The sequence below is a fragment of the Dendrobates tinctorius genome, unplaced genomic scaffold (assembly GCF_039654945.1).
Source record: "Dendrobates tinctorius isolate UK_male_01 unplaced genomic scaffold, ASM3965494v1 ptg000003l, whole genome shotgun sequence".
Classification (NCBI taxonomy): Eukaryota; Metazoa; Chordata; class Amphibia; order Anura; family Dendrobatidae; genus Dendrobates; species Dendrobates tinctorius.
This window is the reverse complement of record NW_027361671.1, coordinates 28883740-28908516: the sequence shown is the minus strand read 5'-3', so window position 1 is coordinate 28908516 and position 24777 is coordinate 28883740. Positions and strand designations below refer to the sequence as shown.

Sequence of the window (24777 nt, the reverse complement as noted above, 5' to 3'; positions counted from 1 at the left end):
TCTGGACCTAGCTCTCTCTCTCTCTCTCTCTCTCTCTCTCTCTCTCTCTCTATATATATATATATATATATATATATATATATATATACTAGCTGAAGAGCCGGGCGCTGCCCGGGCATAGTAACTAACTGGTTAGTTATAGCAAATTATAATTATCCTCCATCCCATAGTCCCATGCCCATATACCAATCATACATATCCACGATCCCATAGGCCCGTGCCCATATACCCATCATACATATCCTCCATCCCATAGTTGAGTGCCCATAAACCAATCACACATCCTCCATCCCATAGTCCCATGCCATATACCCATCACACATCCTCCATCCCATAGTCCCATGCACATATACCCATCATACATATCCACCATCCCATAGTCCCATGCCCATATACCCAGCCATCATACATATCCGCCATCCCATAGTCCCGTGCCCATATACCCGTCATACATATCCTCCATCCCATAGTCCAGTGCCCATATACCCATCACACATCCTCCATCCCATAGTCAAGCATTATGACATCATAGTGAGGGGCGGGGCTTGCAACCTATGATGACATCAGCGTCGCCATGGCAACCATTATGATATAATGAGGGGGGGGCTTGATACACACACACTTTTTCCCCATTATGTAGATATGGGCAAAATTGTTTGGTGAATTGGAACGCGCGGGGTTAAAATTTCACCTCACAACATAGCCTAGGACACTCTCGGGGTCCAGACATGTGACTGTGCCAAATTTTGTGGCTGTAGCTGTGACGGTGCGGATGCCAATCCCGGACACACACACACATACACACTTGAGCTTTATATATTAGATATATAAACTCCAGGAACTGATTGGTACCAAACTACAGTAACTAAGAAACATCTCTGACAAAAACTCAAAACGGCTAGTCTGTAATATACTTACCATAATAATCTTTATTTTTATATAGCGCTAACATATTCCGCAGCGCTTTACAGTTTGCACACATGTTCATCACTGTCCCGGATGGGGCTCACAATCTATATTCCCTATCAGTATGTCTTTGGAGTGTGGGAGGAAACCGGAGTGCCCGGAGGAAACCCACGCAAACTCCTTGCAGATGTTGTCCTTGGTGGGATTCGAACCCAGGACTCCAGCGCTGCAGTGCTAACCACTGAGCCGCCGTGCTGCCCTAAATGACCATATAGAAAATACGCCTGCATACGCAGATATAATAACAACAATTAGCTTACGCAGAGACAGTGAACATTGTGCATGTGTCCTCCTGTGGACAAAGTTCAACCATGTTTACCATGTCTATCAATAACACAAATTCAGTCTATATTGACAAAAGACTGGAGCAAATAGATCATACAAGTGCAGGGTTAAATCTGAAGGAAAGCAAAAGGTAGCTTTAGAAAATTAGATAATGGGAAAAACACATAACCTACCTCACATGATAAATGCCCTGATTGCCTTGAACTTATCATGAGATCGCTCACACTCTGTCTAGTATAACGTCAGGCATATTTAAGCTCACAAATGCCGAAAGCAACTCTTTTCAGGCTGCAAGCACGCCTAGTGTTATACAGTGCCTTGCGAAAGTATTCGGCCCCCTGGAACTTTCCAACCTTTTCCCACATATCATGCTTCAAATATAAAGATACCAAATGTAAATTTTTGGTGAAGAATCAACAACAAGTGGGACACTTGTGAAGTTGAAAGAAATTTATTGGTTATTTTAAATTTTTCTGGAAATTAAAAAACTGAAAAGTGGGGCGTGCAATATTATTGGGCCCCTTTAACTTAATACTTTGTTGCACCACCTTTTTCTGCAATTACAGCTGCAGGTTGCTTGGGGTGTGTCTCTGTCAGTTTTGTACATCGAGAAACTGAAATTCTTGCCCATTCTTCCTTGGCAAACAGCTCGAGCTCAGTGAGGTTTGATGGAGATCGCTTGTGAACAGCAGTTTTCAGCTCTTTCCACAGATTCTCGATTGGATTCAGGTCTGGACTTTGACTTGGCCATTCTAACACCTGGATACGTTTATTTGTGAACCATTCCACTGTAGATTTTGCTTTATGTTTGGGATCATTGTCTTGTTGGAAGACAAATCTCCATCTCAGTCTCAGGTCTTTTGCACCTCCAACAGGTTTTCTTCAAGAATGGTTCTGTATTTGGCTCCATCAATCTTCCCATCAATTTTAACCATCTTCCCTGTCCCTGCTGAAGAAAAGCAGGCCCAAACCATGATGCTGCCACCACCATGTTTGACAGTGGGGATGGTGTGTTCAGGGTGATGAGCTGTGTTGCCTTTACTCCAAACATATCGTTTGGCATTGTTGCCAAAAAGTTCGATTTTGGTTTCATCTGACCAGAGCACCTTCTTCCACATGTTTGGTGTGTCTCCCAGGTGGCTTGTTGCAAACTTTAAATTACACTTTTTATGGATATCTTTGAGAAAAGGCTTTCTTCTTGCCACTCTTCCATAAAGGCCAGATTTGTGCAGTGTACGACTGATTGTTGTCCTACGGACAGACTGTCCCACCTCAGCTGTAGATCTCTGCAGTTCATCCAGAGTGATCATGGGCCTCTTGGCTGCATCTCTGATCAGTCTTCTCCTTGTTTGAGATGAAAGTTTAGAGGGATGAATGGGTCTTGGTAGATTTGCAGTAGTATGATACTCCTTCCATTTCAATATGATCGCTTACACAGTGCTCCTTGGGATGTTTTAAGTTTTGGAAATCATTTTGTATCCAAATCTGGCTTTAAACTTCTCCACAACAGTATCACGTACCTGTCTGTTGTGTTCCTTGGTCTTCATGATGCTCTCTGTGCTTCAAACAGAATCCTGAGACTATCACAGAGCAGGTGCATTTATACGGAGACTTGATTACACACAGGTGGATTATATTTATCATCATTAGTCATTTAGGACAACATTGGATCATTCAGAGATCCACAATGAACTTCTGGAGTGAGTTTGCTGCATTGAAAGTAAAGGGACCGAATAATGTTGCACGCCCCACTTTTCAGTTTTTGAATTTCCACAAAAATTTAAAATAACCAATAAATTTTGTTCAACTTTCCAATTGTGTCCCACTTGTTGTTGATTCTTCACCAAAAATTTACATTTGGTATCTTTATGTTTGAAGCATGATATGTGGGAAAAGGTTGAAAAGCTCCAGGGGGCTGAATACTTTCACAAGGCACTGTACAACTTCTAGGTCCCCATATGTGCCGTATCTGGAGGTGTAAATATGTATATAGTGTCAATAAGCACGTTATTCCATCCTACTTTTTTATTTCCATAAATAAAGCTTTTTGGGTGTACCCTCTGACTTTATGGCTTGCTATCCTGAACACATATTTATGATGCTGAGAAAAAAATAAAAAGTTGGTGTTCACCTGATGGAGTTTCTGTATAACACAACCACTATATTTGCCTTACATCATCGGCTGCGGTATCCACAAGAATCAATCGCAGTGCAGTATTAGGATAGTGGGTTTTCTCTGCTGAAATTCCAGTAAAGATTCCACAAGCCAGAGGATAATTCAAGGTGGTTTATTTGTCAACGTGTTTCCAAGCCACCAGACTCCTTCTTCAGGACTCCATGTCTGATGGCTTTGAAACACATTGAACACTCTAAAATGGGCAATTTTACATTATTGACAGGGTCTGGAAGGGTCAGAAAACAGTCAGCATCTGGTGTGACCACCATTTGCCTCATGCAGTGCAACACATCTCCTTTGCATAGAGTTGATCAGGTTGTTGATTGGGGCCTGTGGAATGTTGGTCCACTCCTCTTCAATGGCTGTTCAAAGTGTTTGCTTGGCCGAGAAGGAGGTAGGAGAGAGGGAGTAGGTTGGAGATGTTCACGCTGGTTGTATAGATGGATCCATTGCTGTAATTAGAAACCAATGCGTGCCGTACTTGCTGGTGATTGCATCTGACAGATTAAATAATGAGGGTAATTTATGGCACAACCAACTGGATAAAAACTGTAAGTTTATTGAATCAGGTTAAAAGTCCATAAAAGTTAAAAACCTCAACATCTTTCATGTTTCTGGCGTTTTTTCTTTGCTTTGGTGCCATTTGGAGTACTCCACACTTGCACTCTTTGTTGATTATGAGGGAACCACACTGCATGTGCGTTAGTTTCTGGCCCTGATGATGATGTGGTTTTTGAATATTCGATTCATACAAATATACTGTATGTTTGATGATTGGTTCCGAACATATTCGTTCATTTCTACACCCATTGACTCCAATGTCATTCGGCTGTGTTCGGCGAATATTGCAAAAACAATATTTTCCAATTATTGTAATCGAATTTTGCTCAACTCTAGTTTACTGCCTTTGTCACTGCCTAATAGGCATAAAGCCTTTATAGATCTGGGGGCCTTTGGTATAGATGTGGTCCCATTGCAAACCATCAACAACCTGTCCTCTCTCCTTATTCCAACTGTTTAGATGTTGTTATTGACCTTGGCCTCCAAGGGGGTTAAATAGGTGGTATCAGAGATTTCTCCAATCCCGGCCATTCCAGCCAGATCCTGGCTGTCAGTCTAAGGCTGGTTTCACATTTGCACCTGTTTGTGCAGTGTTTCATCCGCAGCAATCCGTATGTGTCATGTTTCCCTATCTTTAACATGGTGTACGCAGGGACATGCGTTTGCATCAGTTCATGCGTCAGTGTATGCATGCGTTGTTTTTCAGCGTGTGGCGGGGTCCGGCAAACGCATCATGTTGGATTTTTGGAAGCGGCAAAAATCCGTCAAATATGCGCTTTCATGTGCATGCGGATGAGTGCGTAAAATAAACGCATTACTGTCTATGGGAATGCATGCATACGCATGCGTACTTCACATAATCATGTCCGGGAAATGAGACACGCCCATTGGGTGTGGCTTGTGTCAAGGAAATTCTCCGTACGCATGCCTGAAAAAACGCAACCGCAGCGTTTTTTTGCCGTCATGCGTAAGATGATGTGGATAAAAAACGCTGTGCAAACATGTGTTTGTATGCGTTTTGACATGCGTTTGCGCATGCAGACGATACACTGCGCACACAAACGCTAATGTGAACCTAGCCTTATAAAGGCTCTTATAATGGAGCCTCTCTAACCTGGAGTCCGATAGGGCAGCTCATCCTCACACAGGTAAATAGCGGTACAGACCATGCAGTACCCCACTCGCACTGTAGAGAGATGCAACTACACAGCCAATCAGTGCATACACTTCAGTAATAAAGTTGTTTTACCAATGAAATACCCATGATTCTTGTCTGGATCTTTCTGTTAATCACTGGCTCTACAGATCTGCTATTTCTGTGACATTTTATGTGGAATGTGGCTACAAGTTACAACAGCCCAGTGATATGTCTTATCGCTAAAGGCCATAGAAACTTCAGAGACAGTCGCATTAAACTTAGAAATACTTCTGGAAAATATATGGTTTATATATTTATTTATAGTAATGATTAAAAAAAAAAATAAACTGCCATTTTCTAAACTATAGGAAAATAAAAATATAAAGGTTTAAAAACTCCACATCTTACAATAATATTTGATTTTACTTTTGATGTGAAGATTAAACAAACAACAGCAAGTGGCAACCCAATATGTTGGCACTTGGTAAATACATGCAAAAGCAAATATTTCATTCCTTGCTCAAATAGCTCGAGAACAGAATATAATTGCAAGACAGACAATGTGAAAGAATACCCATCGTTTTAATTTTTATTTCATAAATCAATAGCACTTGTGAAAATTTGAAATGTTGCAATATAGCTGAGGAGATAAATCTGCTTCTTTCTTCTCCTGTACTGATCTTTCACTCTCAGTTCATGGGTAAAATGTGAAGATCGATTTTATTTTTCCCCCATTATGAACATAGGCGATGGCAGTTGGTGCTTTTAAAATTCTATGGTGGGAGTAGCTAGAGGCAGATGCTCACTTTCTGCTGCAAGTTCTCCTGAAACGACATTTACTATTCTCCATAGAACTTTATAGGCACCAACTGTCAGCTCCTATCTCAGGAAGGGAAAAATCTTTATTTAATGAAGACAGATTTTACCTGGGGATTGAGAATTCTGAGAATGAATGATCAGTTTAGTAGAAGAAAGGAGCAGATTTCTATAATTCGATATATAGCAAAGTTTCTCATTTTCACATTTTCTATTGATTTATGAAAAAAAAATAAACCATTGGTTGCTCCTAATTTACCATATGCACAAGCCTGTTCTTAACCGCCTATTTCAGAAAAACGTATTAGCAAGCACAGGTACAGAGGTAATTTCAATATTAATAATTCTATAACGAGAGAAGGATAAGTAGATCGTGTACTGTATATAGATCTAGAGATCTATTCTGTCTTATCTCTGCAGAGTCATGACTCATTACAAATCCTGTTTATAGGCTTAAAATGCAATTTCCCTACAGTATCTCAAATGTACATATACAGACACACAGACACAAACACACACATACTCCTAATCTAGGGCTAATTTGATAGGAAGCCAATTATCCTAACCACGATCTGTAGAGTTTGTTAGGAAACCTAAGCAAACACCATGCAGATGTTATTACTTATCAGTGTATAGTAGAGTTGAGCGAAACGAGTCGAAAAAATTCAAAAGTCGCCGACTTTTGGCAAAGTCGGGTTTCATGAAACGAAACCCGACCCTAGGACGAGGTCGGCCACGAGGTCGGCGACTTACGCGCCAAAGTCGCGTTTCAAAAGTTTGTTTTGCGCTCTTTTTCAGCCAATCAGGATCCACGGACACTGTGGGCAACGTGATGACATAGGCACGGGTCACCACCATCTTTCAGAAGGGCATGCAAGTGATTGGCTTGCTTTGGTGGGCGTCACAGGGGGTATAAAAGGGCGTGCACGCCGACCGCCATCTTACTTCTGCCGATCTTAGTATAGGGAGAGGTTGCTGCTGATTCTGTAGGGAGAGCGTTAGGCAGGGAAGAAGACAAAAAAACTGCTTCTGCTGCTAGCGATTTGGCCTGCACAACACACCAGTCACTGTGTGTGCAGTGCAAGGGGAGGCTATATAGTGGTGTATCAGTGGTGTTGGTTGTTGGGCTGCCTTCTAAGGCTTAATGACATTCCTGCATTGCTGTTTACCCACTGCTCCGCAAACTGCTTTTTTAAAAGCAATCCAATCTCCCTTATCCTCTAGTCACTTTTGTCACTGCTGTGCCATTGAGCCTGTCACATAGCGCTCAGATATTCATTGGGCCTCACACAATCCAAAAGTGTCCAGTGTCCAAAAGTGTGTGCAGAGATTCAAAATCTCCCTTATCCTCTAGTCACTTTGGTCACAGCTGTGCCATCGAGCCTGTCACATAGCGCTCAGATATCAGTGAGCCTCACACAATCCAAAAGTGTCCATCCAGTGTCCAAAAGTGTGTGCAGAGATTCAAAATCTCCCTTATCCTCTAGTCACTTTGGTCACAGCTGTGCCATCGAGCCTGTCACATAGCGCTCAGATATTCAGTGAGCCTCACACAATCCAAAAGTGTCCATCCAGTGTCCAAAAGTGTGTGCAGAGATTCAAAATCTCCCTTATCCTCTAGTCACTTTGGTCACAGCTGTGCCATCGAGCCTGTCACATAGCGCTCAGATATTCATTGGGCCTCACACAATCCAAAAGTGTCCATCCAGTGTCCAAAAGTGTGTGCAGAGATTCAAAATCTCCCTTATCCTCTAGTCACTTTGGTCACAGCTGTGCCATCGAGCCTGTCACATAGCGCTCAGATATCAGTGGGCCTCACACAATCCAAAAGTGTCCAGTGTCCAAAAGTGTGTGCAGAGATTCAAAATCTCCCTTATCCTCGAGTCACTTTTGTCACAGCTGTGCCATCGAGCCTGTCACATAGCGCTCAGATATTCATTGGGCCTCACACAATCCAAAAGTGTCCAGTGTCCAAAAGTGTGTGCAGAGATTCAAAATCTCCCTTATCCTCTAGTCACTTTGGTCACAGCTGTGCCATCGAGCCTGTCACATAGCGCTCAGATATCAGTGGGCCTCACACAATCCAAAAGTGTCCAGTGTCCAAAAGTGTGTGCAGAGATTCAAAATCTTCCTTATCCTCTAGTCACTTTTGTCACAGCTGTGCCATCGAGCCTGTCACATAGCGCTCAGATATTCATTGGGCCTCACACAATCCAAAAGTGTCCAGTGTCCAAAAGTGTGTGCAGAGATTCAAAATCTCCCTTATCCTCTAGTCACTTTGGTCACAGCTGTGCCATCGAGCCTGTCACATAGCGCTCAGATATCAGTGGGCCTCACACAATCCAAAAGTGTCCAGTGTCTGCAGAAATTCAAAATCTCCCCTGTCCTATAGACACCTTGTACCTTGTTTTACATTACTATATAGTTTGTTGGATTTTGTCTACATTTCTACCAAAAATGAGGAAGGCTGGTGGAAGAGGCCGTGGAATTGGGCGGGGGTTGGCAGCTGGTAATGATGGTGTTGGTGGTGGATCTGATGGTAGTGGCAAGAGCAAAATAGGACCGAATGCAGGAGGTGCTGACCCTGCGTCATCGTCTGGCTACATAAGGCCTCGAACGCTTAGTTTTCTAGGAGTTGGCAAACCGCTTTTAAAGCCAGAGCATCAGGAAAAAGTTTTGTCTTACATTGCTGACTCAGCCTCCAGCTCTATCGCCTCCTCTTCTTCAGTTGTAAAAAGTAAAAGCACTGAGTCGTCATTGGAGGCTCATGTTCATGAACCACACCTTTCCTTGTGTCCTTCACCCCAACCAAGATTGAAGGATGACGCAGGCCATACTACTGATTACTCCATGGAGCTGTTTTCACATACCATGCCTGGATTATCAAGTGAAATGGTGAATTACCCAGGCCAAGATGAATCTGACATGGAGTGCACTGATGCACAGCCGCTGATGGATGATTCTGCTGGTACATTCACTCAGAGCACTACATTGTCCTCGCAGTGTACAGAGCCAGATTCTGACCCTGATGAGACTCAGGTGCCCCTTCCCGCACACTATACCACCATACACGGTGACACAGAGGAAGGTGCACATGACATAGAAGAGGAGGTGATGGATGACCCAGTTGTTGACCCAGATTGGCATCCATTGGGGGAAGAGGGTGCTGCTTCCAATAGCTCAGATGAGGAGCATCCACAGCAGACATCGACATCGCAACAGCTGTTATCTGGCAGGCCCGGAGCACTCCAAAGACAGGTTCCAAACATCAAAAGAGTTGCTGGACAGCTTGTCCAGAGGGTCAAAAGATCACAGCGTGCTAGGCCGCAAAATGTCTGCCAAAGTAGGAAGAGTGCAGTGTGGCACTTTTTTGAACAAAATCCTCATGATCAGGCCAAGGTTATCTGTAAGAAGTGCGCAAAGACCTTTAGCCGAGGGAAAAATCTGAAAAATTTGAATACCAGTTGCATGCTTAGACATTTAACCAGCATGCACTTGCAAGCGTGGACACAACACCAAACCTCAAGTGCCACATGTGCAACTGATCACAACGAAGGTAGTCAGCAACGCTACATTGTTTCCCCCACTGTAAGCCCACCGGTTAGCACAGCAGCAAATGTTGAGGTGTCGTTGCAAGACCACAGCAGTCAGGGAATCCCACTGTTATATCAACGAAAGACTGATTCTAGGCCATCAGAAAGAACACCAACTCCATCACCATCATCAACCCTCTCTCAGTCCGCCCTGTCCACCGCTACTTCCACCATATGCAGCTCTCAAGTCCAGCTCACCCTCCCAGACACTATGAGTAGGTCAAGAAAGTACTCAGTCTCTCATCCGCGTACACTGGGTTTGAACGCCCACATTGCCAAACTAATCTCGTTTGAGATGATGCCCTTTCGGTTGGTGGAAAGCACAGCTTTCCGCGAACTCATGGCCTATGCAGTACCACGCTATGACCTACCCAGTCGCCACTTCTTCTCTCGCAAAGCCATCCCAGCCCTCCACCATCATGTGAAAGACCGCATTGTCCATGCACTCAAGCAGTCAGTGAGCGGAAAGGTGCACCTCACAACTGATGCATGGTCCAGTCGGCATGGCCAGGGCCGTTACGTGTCCATCACTGCGCACTGGGTTAATGTGGTGGATGCAGGGTCCACAGGGGACAGCGGTGGTGGGACAGTGCTGCCTAGCCCACGGTATAGGAAACAGTTGGCTGTAGGCGTTCGACCCTCCTCCTCCTCCTCCAGAAGTGAAAGCTCGTCCACAGAGCGCAGTCGTACGAGCACTCCATCTGCAGCTGCCACTGTTGCACACGATGTGTCCCCTTATCGAGCAGCTAGTGGAAAGCGTCAGCAGGCTGTGTTGCAGATGATGTGTTTGGGCGACAGACACACCGCCGAGGTGCTGGCCGAGTACTTGAAGCGACAAACTGAGTCATGGCTGGGCAGTGTACATCTTGAGGCAGGCAAGGTAGTTAGTGATAACGGCCATAATTTTGTGGCAGCCATAGCCCTTTCAAAACTCAGCCACATACCTTGCTTGGCTCACACCTTGAACCTGGTGGTGCAGTGCTTCCTCAAAAATTATCCGGAGTTAACAGCCCTGCTCCAGAAGGTGCGAAGACTGTGCGCGCACATCCGCCGGTTGCCTGTACACTCCGTTCGTATGCAGAAGCTGCAGCGATTGCTCCACCTTCCCAACCACCGCCTCATTATCGACATTGCAACAAGGTGGAACTCCACCCTGCACATGGTGGAGCGGCTGTGCGAGCAGAGGCAGGCCATAATGCATTTGTGGGAGGATACACGGCCAGGCACTTTGAGAGCAGACATGGAGTTGACAGGCGTGCAGTGGTCGAAGCTGAAAGACCTTTGTAAAGTCCTTCAGTGTTTTGAGGAATGCACACGGCTGGTAAGCGCAGACGACGCCATCCTAAGCATGAGCATCCCACTTATGCGTCTGCTCATGCAAACTTTGACGCACCTTAAGGAGCAGGCGTCTGCAGCCAATGTTGATGAGGAGGAAGAGGAGGAGGGAATCCTTGATGACATTCAGCCATTGTCTGCTCAGGGACCTCTCCTGGACGAGGTGGAGGAAGAAGAGGAGGAGGAGGATGATGATGGGGATGATTACTTAGGGGAGGAGGATGCATCTCGTGGGGCAAGTGAAAATGTTGGCGTGGCAAGGTCTGGTACAGGGTTTGTGCGTGACTGGAGGGATGTGGATTTGCCAGAAAGTGCTCCTCCACCCAGCACTCGCAGTGCATCATTGACACCGGGAACATTGGCCCACATGTCAGATTATGCCTTGCGGATCCTAAAAAGGGACCCCCGCATTGCCAAAATGATGAACGATGACGACTACTGGTTGGCCAGCATCCTGGATCCACGCTATAAAGGCAAATTACAAAACATCATGCCACAGGAGAACCTTGACCTAATATTGGCTAATAAACAAGCAACTCTGGTAAATCGGTTGCTTGAGGCATTCCCAGCACACAGCAGCGGTGATGGTTCTCACACGAGCCGTACGGGCCGGGGGCAGCTTGGCAGAGGTGTTCGTGGTGCACACAGCAGAAGTGGCGTTGGAGACAGGGGTTTCATGACAATGTTGTGGACTGATTTTTCAAATACCGCTCACACAACTGGTAATACTGCATCGATGGAAAGTGACAGGAGACAGCAGTTGTCAACTATGGTTACAAACTACTTTTCCTCCCATATCGATGTTCTCCCACACAGGTCATTCCCCTTTGACTATTGGGCCGCTAAACTGGACACCTGGCCTGAATTGGCCCAATATGCCTTACAGGAGCTCGCTTGCCCAGCTGCAAGTGTGCTATCGGAAAGAGTCTTCAGTGCAGCTGGATCAATCCTGACAGAAAAAAGGACACGTCTGTCAACCCAAAATGTGAATGATCTAACCTTCATTAAAATGAACCACGCATGGGTTTCCAAGGATTTTGTCCCACCTTCCCCTGATGACACATAGGGTGACAGAAAAATGGCTTGCTTTGGTCCACCTCTTCCTGGTACTTCACCTATTTCGCCTTTTGCATCAGCTGAATGTCCAACATCAACATATGCCACTTTCTAAAACTCCCTAACTGTGCTGCCTCCCCCCCCATGGCCGGGGTCACCACCTAGCGCACGACACCGTGCGAGTGCCGTTGCCCTGGACAGGTGGGTAGGCCGACTCTTGGGCGCGGGCACTGTGCCTGACACCGTCTGAGCCGGCCTCCTGATGTATAGACATATATTTTGAATGTGTACGCTATCCATACATGTTATCCGGGGATACGGTACCCTTTCTAACCTTTGTGCAATCACGTGCAATCCATACTGGGACTAACACCGTCTGAGCCTGCCTCCTGAGACATATATTTTGAATGTGTACGCTATCCATACATGTTATCCGGGGATACGGTACCCTTTCTAACCTTTGTGCAATCACGTGCAATCCATACTGGGTCTAACACCGTCTGAGAATGATAGATGGGGCCCACCATACACTGGAACATTCCAAAGGTGGACATCAGACACTGGAGCAGCATTTACAGGGCCCATTATACACTAGAGCATTAGAAATGGGGCCCATTATGTTTGGAGCATTATTTGGGCCCATAAGACAGTAGAGCTTCATCCATGGGGACCAACATATACTGTAGCATTATGTGGAGCTCATCATATACTGTTTCAAACATTATATGGGACCAATGATTCTGTATGGAGAAATAGATGGGCCTCGTCATGAGATGTAAAAAGTGAGGTATTTTTCATTGTACTATACCGCTATTTCTCTGCCGTATCGGAGCATGATGAGTTGTGGTATGTGTTAAAGGGGCGCTCTTTCGCCCAGGGCACATGAAAACCTGGAGCCAGCCCTCCCCCCCCCCACAGTCTGTAGCCAAATAACCCCCATTTTTCAGTGCATAACTTGTATTATGAAGTTAATTAAGGTTGACAAGCTTAAGTAAGAAGAATTGATGCTTTTGGCATTCAAATGGGCACTGTTGGTGTGTTTCCTGTCCTCCTCTCACTGCCGACTTTTATTCCCCATTGACTTACATTGGGTTTCGTGTTTCGGGACGACCCCGACTTTTCCCTATAATCGGACGATCTTGCTCGACCCGACTTTTGGAAAAGTCGGGTTTCACGAAACGAAACGCGACCCTAAAAAACCAAAAGTCGCTCAACTCTAGTGTATAGCCTTAGTGCTGTAGGAACTCATGTACAAGATCATATTGTGGTGACCTACCGGTAGGAGTCATAAAACAACACTGATTGACTTCTATGGGTCCCTATAGTACCTCTTTATGTCTCATATTTCATATAGAGGCATACCGGCATTAGCATATATCTAAATAAGGTCCAAAAGAAAGAAACAGATTCGGCACCGTTGCACCACCATAGTCTCTTAGAAACGTCTAAAGAGACAACTCACACAATACGCGATAAATAAACGCCTAATACCTACATGGAACGGGTGCTCAATCCAAAGGAAATATACAAAATCCAATTGCGCAAAAAGAGAAAAAAGGATTGCACTCACCGTTACTAAAAGTAGAAATATTTATTCATGGATAAAAATGCATAGGCTTGGGAGCAATGCGGAGAGTGTAGACAACGGCCGTTTCGCGCTTCTGCGCTTCAACTGGACCTCTTTTTGCTCAATTAGCATAAATCTATTTTACTGATAGAAATATGGCAAAGTGGTGTGTGTACACTGAGGCTGTATGACACACAGATTTCAAGCCCTAACTTGAAATATAGTCCAGATATGCTCAAGCCCTTCAGATATAAATCCAAACTTATTCTAAAGCCATAATACCTTTATTTACAGATATCTTAGGTTCTTAGGAAAAAATAAGGGTCGTTTCCGGTACAACTAACTAGATAAAAACTGTAAGTTTATTGAATCAAGTTTACAGTCCATAAAAGTTACAAACCTCAACTCAGTTGATTGGGTTTTAAATTTTTATGGACTTTTAACTTGATTCAATAAACTTACAGTTTATATCCAGTTCGTTGTACTGGAAACAACCCTTGTTTTTTCCTTTTTCAGCTACTATCACCAGCAGTTACGGCACCCACTGGTTTCCAATTACAGCAACGGATCCATCTATACAACCATCGTAAACATCTCCAATCTTCCCTCTCTCCCCTACCTCCATCTTAGGTTCTTAGTCATGGTTCTAAATTCGAATCCCACCCTATCTGTAACAGGTGAAACTGCATAGCTTATCTCACCCTACTGATAAGATGTCTGCCTGTCTGTAAATTATGGTTTTATGAATTTATATAATAATAAAGAAGTTTGGATGTTTAACGAAAGTGGAGGAACGCATCTGAACCATGTTTCAGGCTAGAGTCATATGTATTCTAGAGTATCGCTGTACACAGCTCTGTCATTTGTAGAGATTTTTCTACATTTTTTTTAAACATATCAGATTCTTTTGTGGCTGGGAAAAGACAATGGACTCCTCTAAAACTTATATTTTTCATTTTGAAGTCAAGTGATATGGAGATCACATACAATATGAATTGTATCGGTGACTGTAATTGAAACTGTAATTGTAGCTTGCTTGGACTGAAAAATTGAAAATGTATGATCTTCCATCCAACACAAGAGGTGCTTTGCTAAAATAAAAGAGCCGTCAATAAAAAAGGAAGGTGGTGCCAGGAGGGCAGTAATGAAGAAGGCCGATACACTTAAGTCCCAATTTATCATTTGCATTTTCATTTAAGTTATTTTTGCTTTTTGTTTAGTTTTGGTGTCCATTGTCATTTTTGTTACCAAATTCTTCAAAATGGTGTATGTGGTTCATGAATTTTACACAAAGTAAAATTGGTCTTTATTTTTATGTTTCATTTTTTTAAGCGCAAATAGAGAACATGTCACAAAATGGCATAAATATTTGGCATGCCTAAAATCACTCCAAGAAGGGACTAGAGCACATTTGCAACAAATTTTGTGACTTTTCAATAAGTTGTAAATGGTGAATCAAAGAAAACTTCAGGAAACCAAGAACTCTTCCCAAAGTGGTGAACTAAAAATAGAAACAGGTGAACAGGTAAAGTAATATATTATCCTGGGAAGAAATTGCTTTACAAAACACTCATTTTGGAGTAAAATCAGTTGAACTTGCAGATTTTTGGTGGGTCTGGCCAACCATCTGACCTGACGTGTATGGATGCCTCCTTACTTTTTCCTGATGGTGCCGAGTATTCATGTATATAGAGAAGTCAGTTATCCATATAAATGTATATGGGCATCCATTCAGATGGCCATTATATCATTATATGGGACCATTTTATAGTAGCTTCCATTTTATGCCATAACATGTGGACCTCCCGTGGACCTCCAGATTTAAGACCCCATGAACATTAAATTAATGTTGTTTGAACCTGCAGAATTTGGCCTTCTAATGTCTAATTGGGCGTTCCAACTCCACTGAATGTATAGGGAAGAGAAGGATAGGGCTTGTTGAATTTCAACACATAATCCTTTCGATCCTGCCGGATTTAAGGTTCCGACAGCAGCGGCTAACTCGATGAACTGAAAACATATGCACATTTGGTTGAAGCAAGTATGAATGTGCAAAGGGAAGTCCGGAGAGATAGCTTGAGTTTGAACAACTGATCAGCTAAAAGCTCTCAAAAATGCATGATGACCTACAATTCGCCATAGAATCCCAGAGTTATCTATCTTCAGCAAAGTAGATCTTGGGGAGGTCTGAGTATTTCAGCCGTAACACCGATGCTAAACTGTGCCTGCATAATAGCCTTCTAAATTGGTCTTACTTAAATTCTTTACTTTCATATCCTATTGTAATTATAATTAATGGTGACATTTGCATATGAACACGCTTCTTTCCAAGTAACCTCGATTGAACCAGACTATCTGTTTTTACTCCCCGAAGCACTGACACGGCTAAAGGAATACATTTACCAAAAGTAGTCACTGATAAGTGCTGGTTTGTGGGGGTCCGACCAATGAGGCACTCACCCAATCTCCAGAATAGGGTACCAATGCTTCAATTCTGAATGACGTAGCAGTGCACATGATCAACCACCGTGTTATGCACCCTGTATAGTAAAGGATTATGGGAGATAACTGAGCACAGCTCATAGGCGTTTCCATTGAGAAAGAACAGAGTCGCGGTTGTGCATGAACACTGACCCTTCTTTCACACAGGGAATAGGTGTACCCTTCTAGTCTCAGTAGGCAGACACCCACCCATCTAGAAGTGGACAGTTGTTAACGTGTGGAAATGGGAATTAGTCTTACCAGAATACAACAACCGTCACTGCAAAATGAGGAGTTTTCTTACACAAAGTGACATCAACATTAAAAGCAATTTTAAAATGTTTATTTCCATTCGTTTACTGCATAAGCTGGGAGAAAAAATATCAGACCAAACTGAATATACTGTCGACGCATCGTACTTCCTCCAAAGAGTTATTACTTATTTAATTTAAAAAATGTATAGAAGATTCCTAAAAAGTAGTTACCGTATATACTGTATATGATATTTAGGTCACAATGTATCCTGTTATGTGTGAGGTCGTATCCACATTAGTAAATATCCTTATATTTATTTAAATATATTATAATGGTAAAAAAAAAAAAATTAGGTAGGGGGCACTATTTTTTACAACTTGGAAAAAATGATTTTCAACATTATGCATTTGGAAAAAAATGCATGAATATTTGTGGCAAAACCGAACTGCCTCTCAAAAAGAACTTATGGGTCAAACACCTGGAATTCATAGAAGGGGAAAAAATAAGTATGAAATAACTATGAACAAGATTGTCTAAATGAATGACATGAACAATCCATGAGCTAGTATAAATATTATTTATATCAACTTGTGATTTTTGATTTTCATGTCAAGTGCCCTTTAAATATAATAAAGCCATAACAAAATCAAATGGTTTTGCATCATTGCCCCATTGTCATATCTAAAGATAAATTGCAACATGTAATAGAAACTAGAAAAGTCATTCATTAATGTAGATTTCAGCCTGGAAACATATTTGGGTTATTTACAATGTAGCTTCAGTTTAGTGCCATTCTCATAAATAAGAAAATGATGTAAATTATATTTTCATAATATTTTTTTTGCCATAAATTCTTGATTCAGGTTAAAAATTGGCACACTCCAGGAATGGAAGTTCGGTCCGTGCAATGTATTATACAGGCAGGTGTAAACTCTTAGGATTTAATTTGTCGATACTGTGACATTAGCTCTTATCATAAATATTAGCATGTAGCTTATTGAGGGGTCTACATGGAAAATTCAGGGCGTCTGAAATCCCTGAAGGAGTGTTTTCAAAGGTAATAAAATATAACTGACTTATAAGGCGAAAGACAAACGGTTTAGAATTGGTATGTTGCACGCTTGTGTTTGTGTGAAAGATATTACTTTGACGAGGCTTGATGAGCCATCATACGAGTCTACTATTAGGTATGTATAGTATCCTTTCCATGTGTGATACTTTAATGATTTTTTTTGCTCAGCTCAGTCATCAGTTAATCAGATTCCATTATCCAACCTTACAATAGATTACATGATTTTTTATCAATGTCATAAAGAAAATGTATGGCTCTTCTGTTTATCATTACTTGGTACTGTATTAATTATGCAATGAACTGTATCAAAGTGACCATATACCTAGAAAGTTTAACATTAACCATAGACATTTGATTTCTTTGGTTATTTAAATACACATGAGCTTCACAATTTGTAGGAATTTTCTACCCTAAGGGTATGTGCACACGTTGCAGATTAGCCTTCTGAATTTTCTGCAGGGAATCCGCATCTCTTGGCAGAAAACGCAGGGTAAAACGCTTGCGGATTTCATGCGGAAATTATGCGGATCCCTTGTGCTCCTTGTCTGGAGCAGAGAGAGAGACACACCAGCCAGGCTAGAAACGCTGCTGATCCTCAAAAACAATTGACATGCTGCGGAAGAAAAATGCTGCAAATCTGCGCAGATTTTTACGCAGCATGTGCGCAGCAAGTTACCGTTCACTAACATTGGCTCTGCACTACACTGCAGATTTGATGCAATTCCGCTCGTCGAAAAAAAGCTGCGGATCCGCATCAAAAACCGCAACGTGTGCATAAAGCCTAAAGATGCATTTCCATTTTCTGATGTGCATTGTTAAATGTCTGACGATCGTAACATATTTGCCAACTGAAGATTGTTTAAAAACCTATTTAGACAGAGGGGCCACATAATAATATGAGCATGATCAGTAATAGATCATGTGCTGTGCATAGGCTATCATTGCTTTTAGTAAGTCCTGTTTACACAGAACAATGCGTTGCTGAGAAAAACCTTTTAAACAAACCAAAAAATCATTTTACCCAACGAACAAGCATTTTCCTTGTCTGTCAGCTAATCAAGCAACCTGGTTAAACTGCAGGATTGTGGGGAACTGAACATTCCATGAGTGCTCATTCCCAGTAATCATGCAGTGTAAATGAACCTTAATACCTAAACATATAAGTGAGGCTCTGTTTATTTGTGATTTTTGTGCTTTTAAAAAGCTCTTTAAATACCATATAATAAAACCTTTAAAGCAAAATCATTTAAGTGGTTTAATTTCAATCCCTATCATGCCTCAAGTCAAAATCAGAACATTTAATAGAAACTAGAAACGTTTCAAGAAAACACATTCATTTTTATAAATTGTTAGGACTAGGAGTCTTTGTCATGGATTCTGTCAAATATACCCAACAAAATAGCAGAGCATTATAGTCAGTGGGGTCCATTGGGCACCATTATTATTTGTCATATAAGGGGTCCAGCACTTGCTTAATTTTTTGTTTGCTCTTTTGAGAAGAACAGCTGAAGTAACCAACACTGATGTGAAGAGCATTAATAAACATCTATTGGTTATTACCTAGTTTACAATATTGGGTATGGCAACTGAAATACTGTATTTAGTGTAAATGATGAAGACCTTATTCCAATCAAAGTCTATAAGCCATAATAACATGTACAGGGGGGTTATCTGAGGAACCATTTGATCATAACTGTCACTACACCTCCTTATAAGAAAAAAGTACCCCTGAACTGTTTTATTGTGGTGAACCAGGTAAGTATTGTAACTGGCCAAACTGGGTTAGGTCACCTCAGGTTATGCTAGGTTCATGTTTTTCTAGGTATGGGCACTTGCCCATTAGGAACCTGAAACCTTGGATGAAATTAATACAGGTGGCTTTTATGAGAAGTTGAGCCGGCAAACCACCGTCTTTGATTTTATAGGCTGGCTGAGGACACCGATCACGTGTGTAGGACTCAAGAATGTGGTACTGCTCACACCATACTGTAGGTGAGTAGAGTGTATCAAATAAGATATTTACTGCACCTTGTGTTCAGAAGAAGTAGACTGAAGATATAGTTAAATCTTTATCATAGCGTGGCTAGTCAAATGCATATCTGATGCATATCTGATTAGTTACCTCAAGAAGAGAACTTGAGCCCCCCGATATCAAAGAGCTTGCTGGGAGAATAGTTGTGTACTGCTCTATCATGACTACCTGAGAGAGAACTTCAGAATTAGAGGAATGCCATTAACTAAATTTTAGACACTTGGTCATATACAAGGAAAGTTATGCATTATAGTAACCTGTTATGACTGACTATACCAGCTCAACTTAGAATCTGTCTTTGGTGTGAATAGCAAGGTTTTAGACAATGAAATAGTGAATGGCATTTAGTCTGTAATGCCAAGTGGCTGTGTCCTAAGATTTTATAGGACTGTGGCCTCTGACATTGAGCTCTGCTGTGGTTGGAAACACTTGTGTTGACTTAAGCCTGGATCATGGACCTTCCATGACTTCCCATCAAGGAAGACTGGGGCCTATACCTAAAGGCCTGCTGGAAATGTGTGTATCTTCAAGTTCTGATTTGCTGCTGTATTTGAAAGTAAACAATGTAGACTGTTCCTGTGGGTGAGCAATTGTAGACTTTACCAGGTGTGGTATTCTGAAATGAGTTATCTGTTCAATGCCCTATGTCACAACATGCTGTTACTGTCAAGCTTTGTCATAATGTTGTGTAACTGCCAAGCTTATGGCCACTGTCTAGTAGCATAACCTCCGAGCTCTGTGCCTCTGTCTAGTAAAGTAACCTCCAAGCTCAGTGCCTCAGTCTAGGAGTAGTGTAACTGCCAAGTTCTGTGCCACTGTCTAGTAATATAAAGGGTTCAGCTACACATAAAAAACGGACTAGTTTACAAATGGCTCAATATTATATTTACCTCGTGTTGCAATAAAGTATGTCTATGAAGCTTATTATGAGTGCTTTGTGGAGGCCTTTACAGCTTCTCTTTACTCGCTTGTTCCTGTTTGAGACATGGGAAGTCTGTGTAATTGTAAGATTCTAGCAGGTGTGTAGAATGAAGTGACGAGCAGGAGGCAGAGCAAGTGTTAACGGGTGTGCTTTATATTTAAAGGGAAAAAATGACAACGCTTTCTCCACTCAGTGAGTTGAAATATACAAGATAAACAGGAGTACTGCGTGAACAAAAATATGAAAAAAAACAGTCTATTGAGGTGACAGCCTATTTTCAGCTGTCCACAATGGGAAGAAAAGAAAACAGAGTGGCTAATGGCGGGAAAGGGGAAAATCGTAAATTTCAACTTATCAGACTCTGTCATCCGGAGGAAGGTGGGTGGAAGATCCCATGATGGCGCCGCAGATGGCGCGTCATGTTGAGGTAGCGGTCCTGGAGGTACCGGAGGCACTGTCTCTTAGCGGCGGTGAAGATTCCGGGAACTTTTGATGGGCTGCTGTGTGTTCGGGTACCAGTGGCTGTTCCAGTGAAGGAGGAGGAGGGATCCAGTACCAAGGCCGCAGAAGTGGCTGTAGAATCAGAGTCTCTGTGCACCCTTCACAGTCAGCGGTCAAGCGTGAAGCAGTACGATCAGCATTTACTGCCTATGTTTGCATAGGGTCGGCGGCCGACAGCGGTAAGCGGTCACTGGTGCGGTTGCTAGATGCTGGGAAGTACGCACTCAAGAGTAGTTTGACATCAGACGGTTTATCAGCAGAGAGGGAGCTGCTGCAACTCCTGTCTTCCCGGAAAAAAAAAGCCCCGAGTTTCCACGCACAGCCCTTTTTATTACAGACCTGCCCCTGGCAGCCGAAGGTCACAGGTCTGTCCCAGTCAGGTTCTCTGTCCCCCTGCAACACTAGTGGCAGTCCCCATGGTTCAGGTTCAGAGACACCGTTGTCCTTATTGTTCCGGTCCTTCCTCCCACATAATTATGGCTTTATGGAATTGTTAGAAAATCAATTCACGTGTGAATTATTTTACAGGGATTTCTCAGCATAAACAAATGAGATATTCATAGTCTAATATAGGTGGGTATGCCACCACTAGGATCCAACCTATTTAGGCAACAAGGGTCCCTTTTTCTCTAATCCACCAATTAATATGACTGCTGATTATCAAATCAAGGTGGAGATGCAATTTTTGCCTGAAAAAAGTGACCAATAGCTTCATTGCCTGACAGTAATTCCAGGTGTTTGTATAGATGGGCCATTTTTCCACATTGACATCACACCTCTTTTAGATAGCCTGTGAATATATCATATACAGTTTTAAAGGTTAAGAAAAAATTAAATATTACTTAAAGGGGTGTTCTCAAGATTTAATTTCAGTAGCACAGCTCCTAAGGCCGCAGCTTCCTGCCTTGTTGGAGGCGGGGCACTTTTGAAGATTGACAGTTTGGACCAGAAGCATGGTTGTGGTGCAAGTCCAAACAGAGTGCTCTCCCAAGCTGCTAGCTGAGTCAGCCTTGCCTCTGCACCATGCTAGTGGTGCGCATTCCTTGCCTAGGTAACCGGCCACTCTGAGGTGGCCAGTAGCCTAAACAAGAAGCTGTACACTATAAAATAAAAAATCCCTCTGTCTTTGAGAACAGGGGGGATTTTTAATAAAGTGCTTTCTAGCACTTTGCAATTTTACCTTTTCTGAACGTGAGACATTTTTAAAATGGAAGAAAAATAGAATGACCTATAAACTGAGCAAATAGACATCTAGAAACCCTTGTTCTAACTCCTGCAACCTGTCCCCCTATACCGTCCCTTACTTTCTATGCACACCAAAACTTGAAAAAAATTCATAAGGTTATGTGCTGACGATCAGGAATTGGCAGCGCTTAGGATGCAGCACATGTCCACTGCGTCCAAAGTGTTGCCGGTGATGAGAATGCAGGTGATTCCACATGTGTTCATTGAACTGCGCGGATTCACCGCGTCCAATAGATTGTATGGGTGAAATTTATCTTGCCAAGGCTCACATCTCCGCAAAATAAATAGACATGCTGCGGTCTGGAGAGACGCGCCATACGTCTGGATGCTGCAGGTTGGACGCTGTACAAGTACACAGCTTCCAACCCGTAACGTTTACTGACCTTCTGCACATACCCTAAGAGTTCATCTGAATAGTGATTTTTATCCTGACAGACAAAATTGTGGCTCAGCAGGGTCAGGGGAAGAAAATCATAGTGCTCCCTCCATACTGGCCACGAGGCCCAGTCACAGTTAAGACTTCTCTCCAGTGTGAAGACAGCTTAACTTCTCCCTATGTCTCGGCTTCTTGGACTATTATGGCTTCTTGGACTTATAGTGAAGAGTAACATTAGTGTGGTAAGATCTGCCGCTTTTGGTTATGAAGTTTTCTTCCAACAATGAATTTTGTACATTGTAACAAAAATGAATGCAAGGTACAAGATTAAGTATAAGATTAATCTCCTGTGAACACTGTCTACGTTATATTATCTCAAGGCCTACACCAAAAAATTCCAAGTGACAGCCTAAACCTTACCAATGTTTTTTTTACCATTTCTTGGTAAAAAGTTATCTTTCATGCTTGCGTCCTGCTTTAATGTATAAGATAACAACTATTTTTCTGTAATTACATGAACACATACACTTTAGCTATCAGAGAAATGAGCGATCACTCATATAGTTAACATTATACCTTGTAAGAATTATACATTTTAATATAAGCCAAAATGTCTTGGTGCCCCGATCTCATACAGCTTACAGTACATGCGTGACTCAGATCAGTGTCTCCGGCAAGCAGATGCTGGTAACGAGCACAGCCATATTGAATATGGAAAAATAATATATGCTAGATACTTCTCCAGAGATTAATGTTAATGAAGACGACATATGTCTTGCGGGCTGCAGACTCTCAGAATGTAATTGCCTTCGTAACACAACTGGAAAGATGGGTATGAGTAGGTGTGATGCCACCTGACCGGACCCCTACCACTATGTATAAAGATGGGAGCTGGATTCCTCCATCACATCACCAAATCCTTACTTTCAGTATCACACATAGAGATATATTCACATGATGAGCAAATATCACACTCTTATCCAATCTTATGGAGATAAACCTTCCCAGGCAATGCTGGCTTTCTTTACTTATACAGCGTGTGTATTTGTATTTGCCGAACTCACATGTTTGATGCTAAATAAAAAGAATCCTGACAATACATAGTGATATCATTTGCATTGTAAGGTTAATTAAAATATTTAGATACCCTGGTATGCAACGTATCGCAATAGAATGGCGGAAAGATGGTAGTAATGAGTGCAATACTTATGAATGAATGACGCCTTATTCTGGGAGGCTGAAGAGACGTCTGTTCTGCATTTAGAAGGTTGCATTCCCTGTAGATTGTAAACCCGTGAGGGCACGGTTCTATACCCGTCTGTACCAGTCGGCCAGGTTGCTTACTGTATTTTACATATGGTTTATATATTATATATATGTAATATGTATGTAACCTTTTTCATGTCTACAACACACTGAAATTAATGGGACTTTAAAAATAAAATAATAATAGTAATAATAATTTATAAGGCAACTGATTAAACATTGCAGCACAGGTATGAAGCGCCAGATCTGAGCAGGTTCTATAAGCACCAAGTGATATTTCGAAGAATATGGTAAACTATTAACAAATTGTTAAGTGTACGTATTGATTTCTCCCCTCTACCACAGGTTATAAGCATTTTCACAACACAAATACATCAAAATTAAAGTATTTTTGTCTTACCGGACCAAGTAATTCATAGCCCAGTTCTCTGGCTAGTAACTCTGCTTCTTCGGGACCACCCGGTACCTCTACAGCCCATTCATTCACGTATCGTCTCTCTATGCCAGACACAAGTAGTAAGCAGCATGACGATAAGACAGACACCACAGCAATGTACTTGTAAGGCCAGCATCCTCCTTCCATTGCAACACGTATCTCGACAATGTTCACAAATGATTACTTCTCTAAAAAAAAAAGAAGCAACCTGTAATAAATATAAAACCCTTTGCCTTCGCCTTGTTGCCTAGTGAGCGGATGTCAGGAGCAGGTTTCTCTTGTGGAGTCTATAGCTGGAAAAAAAAAATCCCACAACACGAACCTTTCTCCACATTCAATGGAAATGAGTATTTACACGTCAAAACTACGTCAAGCACACATCCAGCGTCTTAAATCTATACGGTATTCCCAAAGGGAGGAGAGATGCTATAATAGGAAGCAGGGATTCACGTAGCTGCACTGCCCACGGAGAGATCAGTTCGTGTAATTAGGCAAGGAGACGCCCACAATGACTGAAAGAAACAGCAATATCACACTGAAACAGGCGACAGATCGCTGCTTCCATTGCTGAGAGGCAATAGCACGCCTCGCTGCCACAGGGACTGTGTGGTGTTCTGCCTAATTCATGCTTGTGTGCTACATATGTTCCAGGAACAGATACATGCAAGACGCGAGCCAAGGACGTCAAAATCACTGCA

The 24777-nt window shown here is 42.4% G+C and overlaps 1 protein-coding gene across 2 annotated transcripts in view; it reads right to left on the bottom strand.

Annotated features, from left to right (window-relative positions):
* Window positions 1–24564, bottom strand: part of PCSK1 (proprotein convertase subtilisin/kexin type 1) — a 100046-nt gene extending 75482 nt beyond the window's left edge. Inside the window, exons 1-2 of one of the 2 annotated variants that reach the window (XM_073541903.1) lie at window positions 24402–24564; window positions 24044–24267 (exon numbers count right to left, since the gene is read on the bottom strand). In XM_073541903.1, the coding sequence (XP_073398004.1) occupies window positions 24044–24226 (183 nt within the window). In that variant the 5' untranslated portion in view covers window positions 24227–24267; window positions 24402–24564. Of the gene's footprint in view, window positions 1–24043 lie in introns of both variants that reach the window. The other variant, XM_073541822.1, reaches the window with a different exon arrangement.
* Between the last annotated feature and the right edge of the window lie 213 nt (window positions 24565–24777).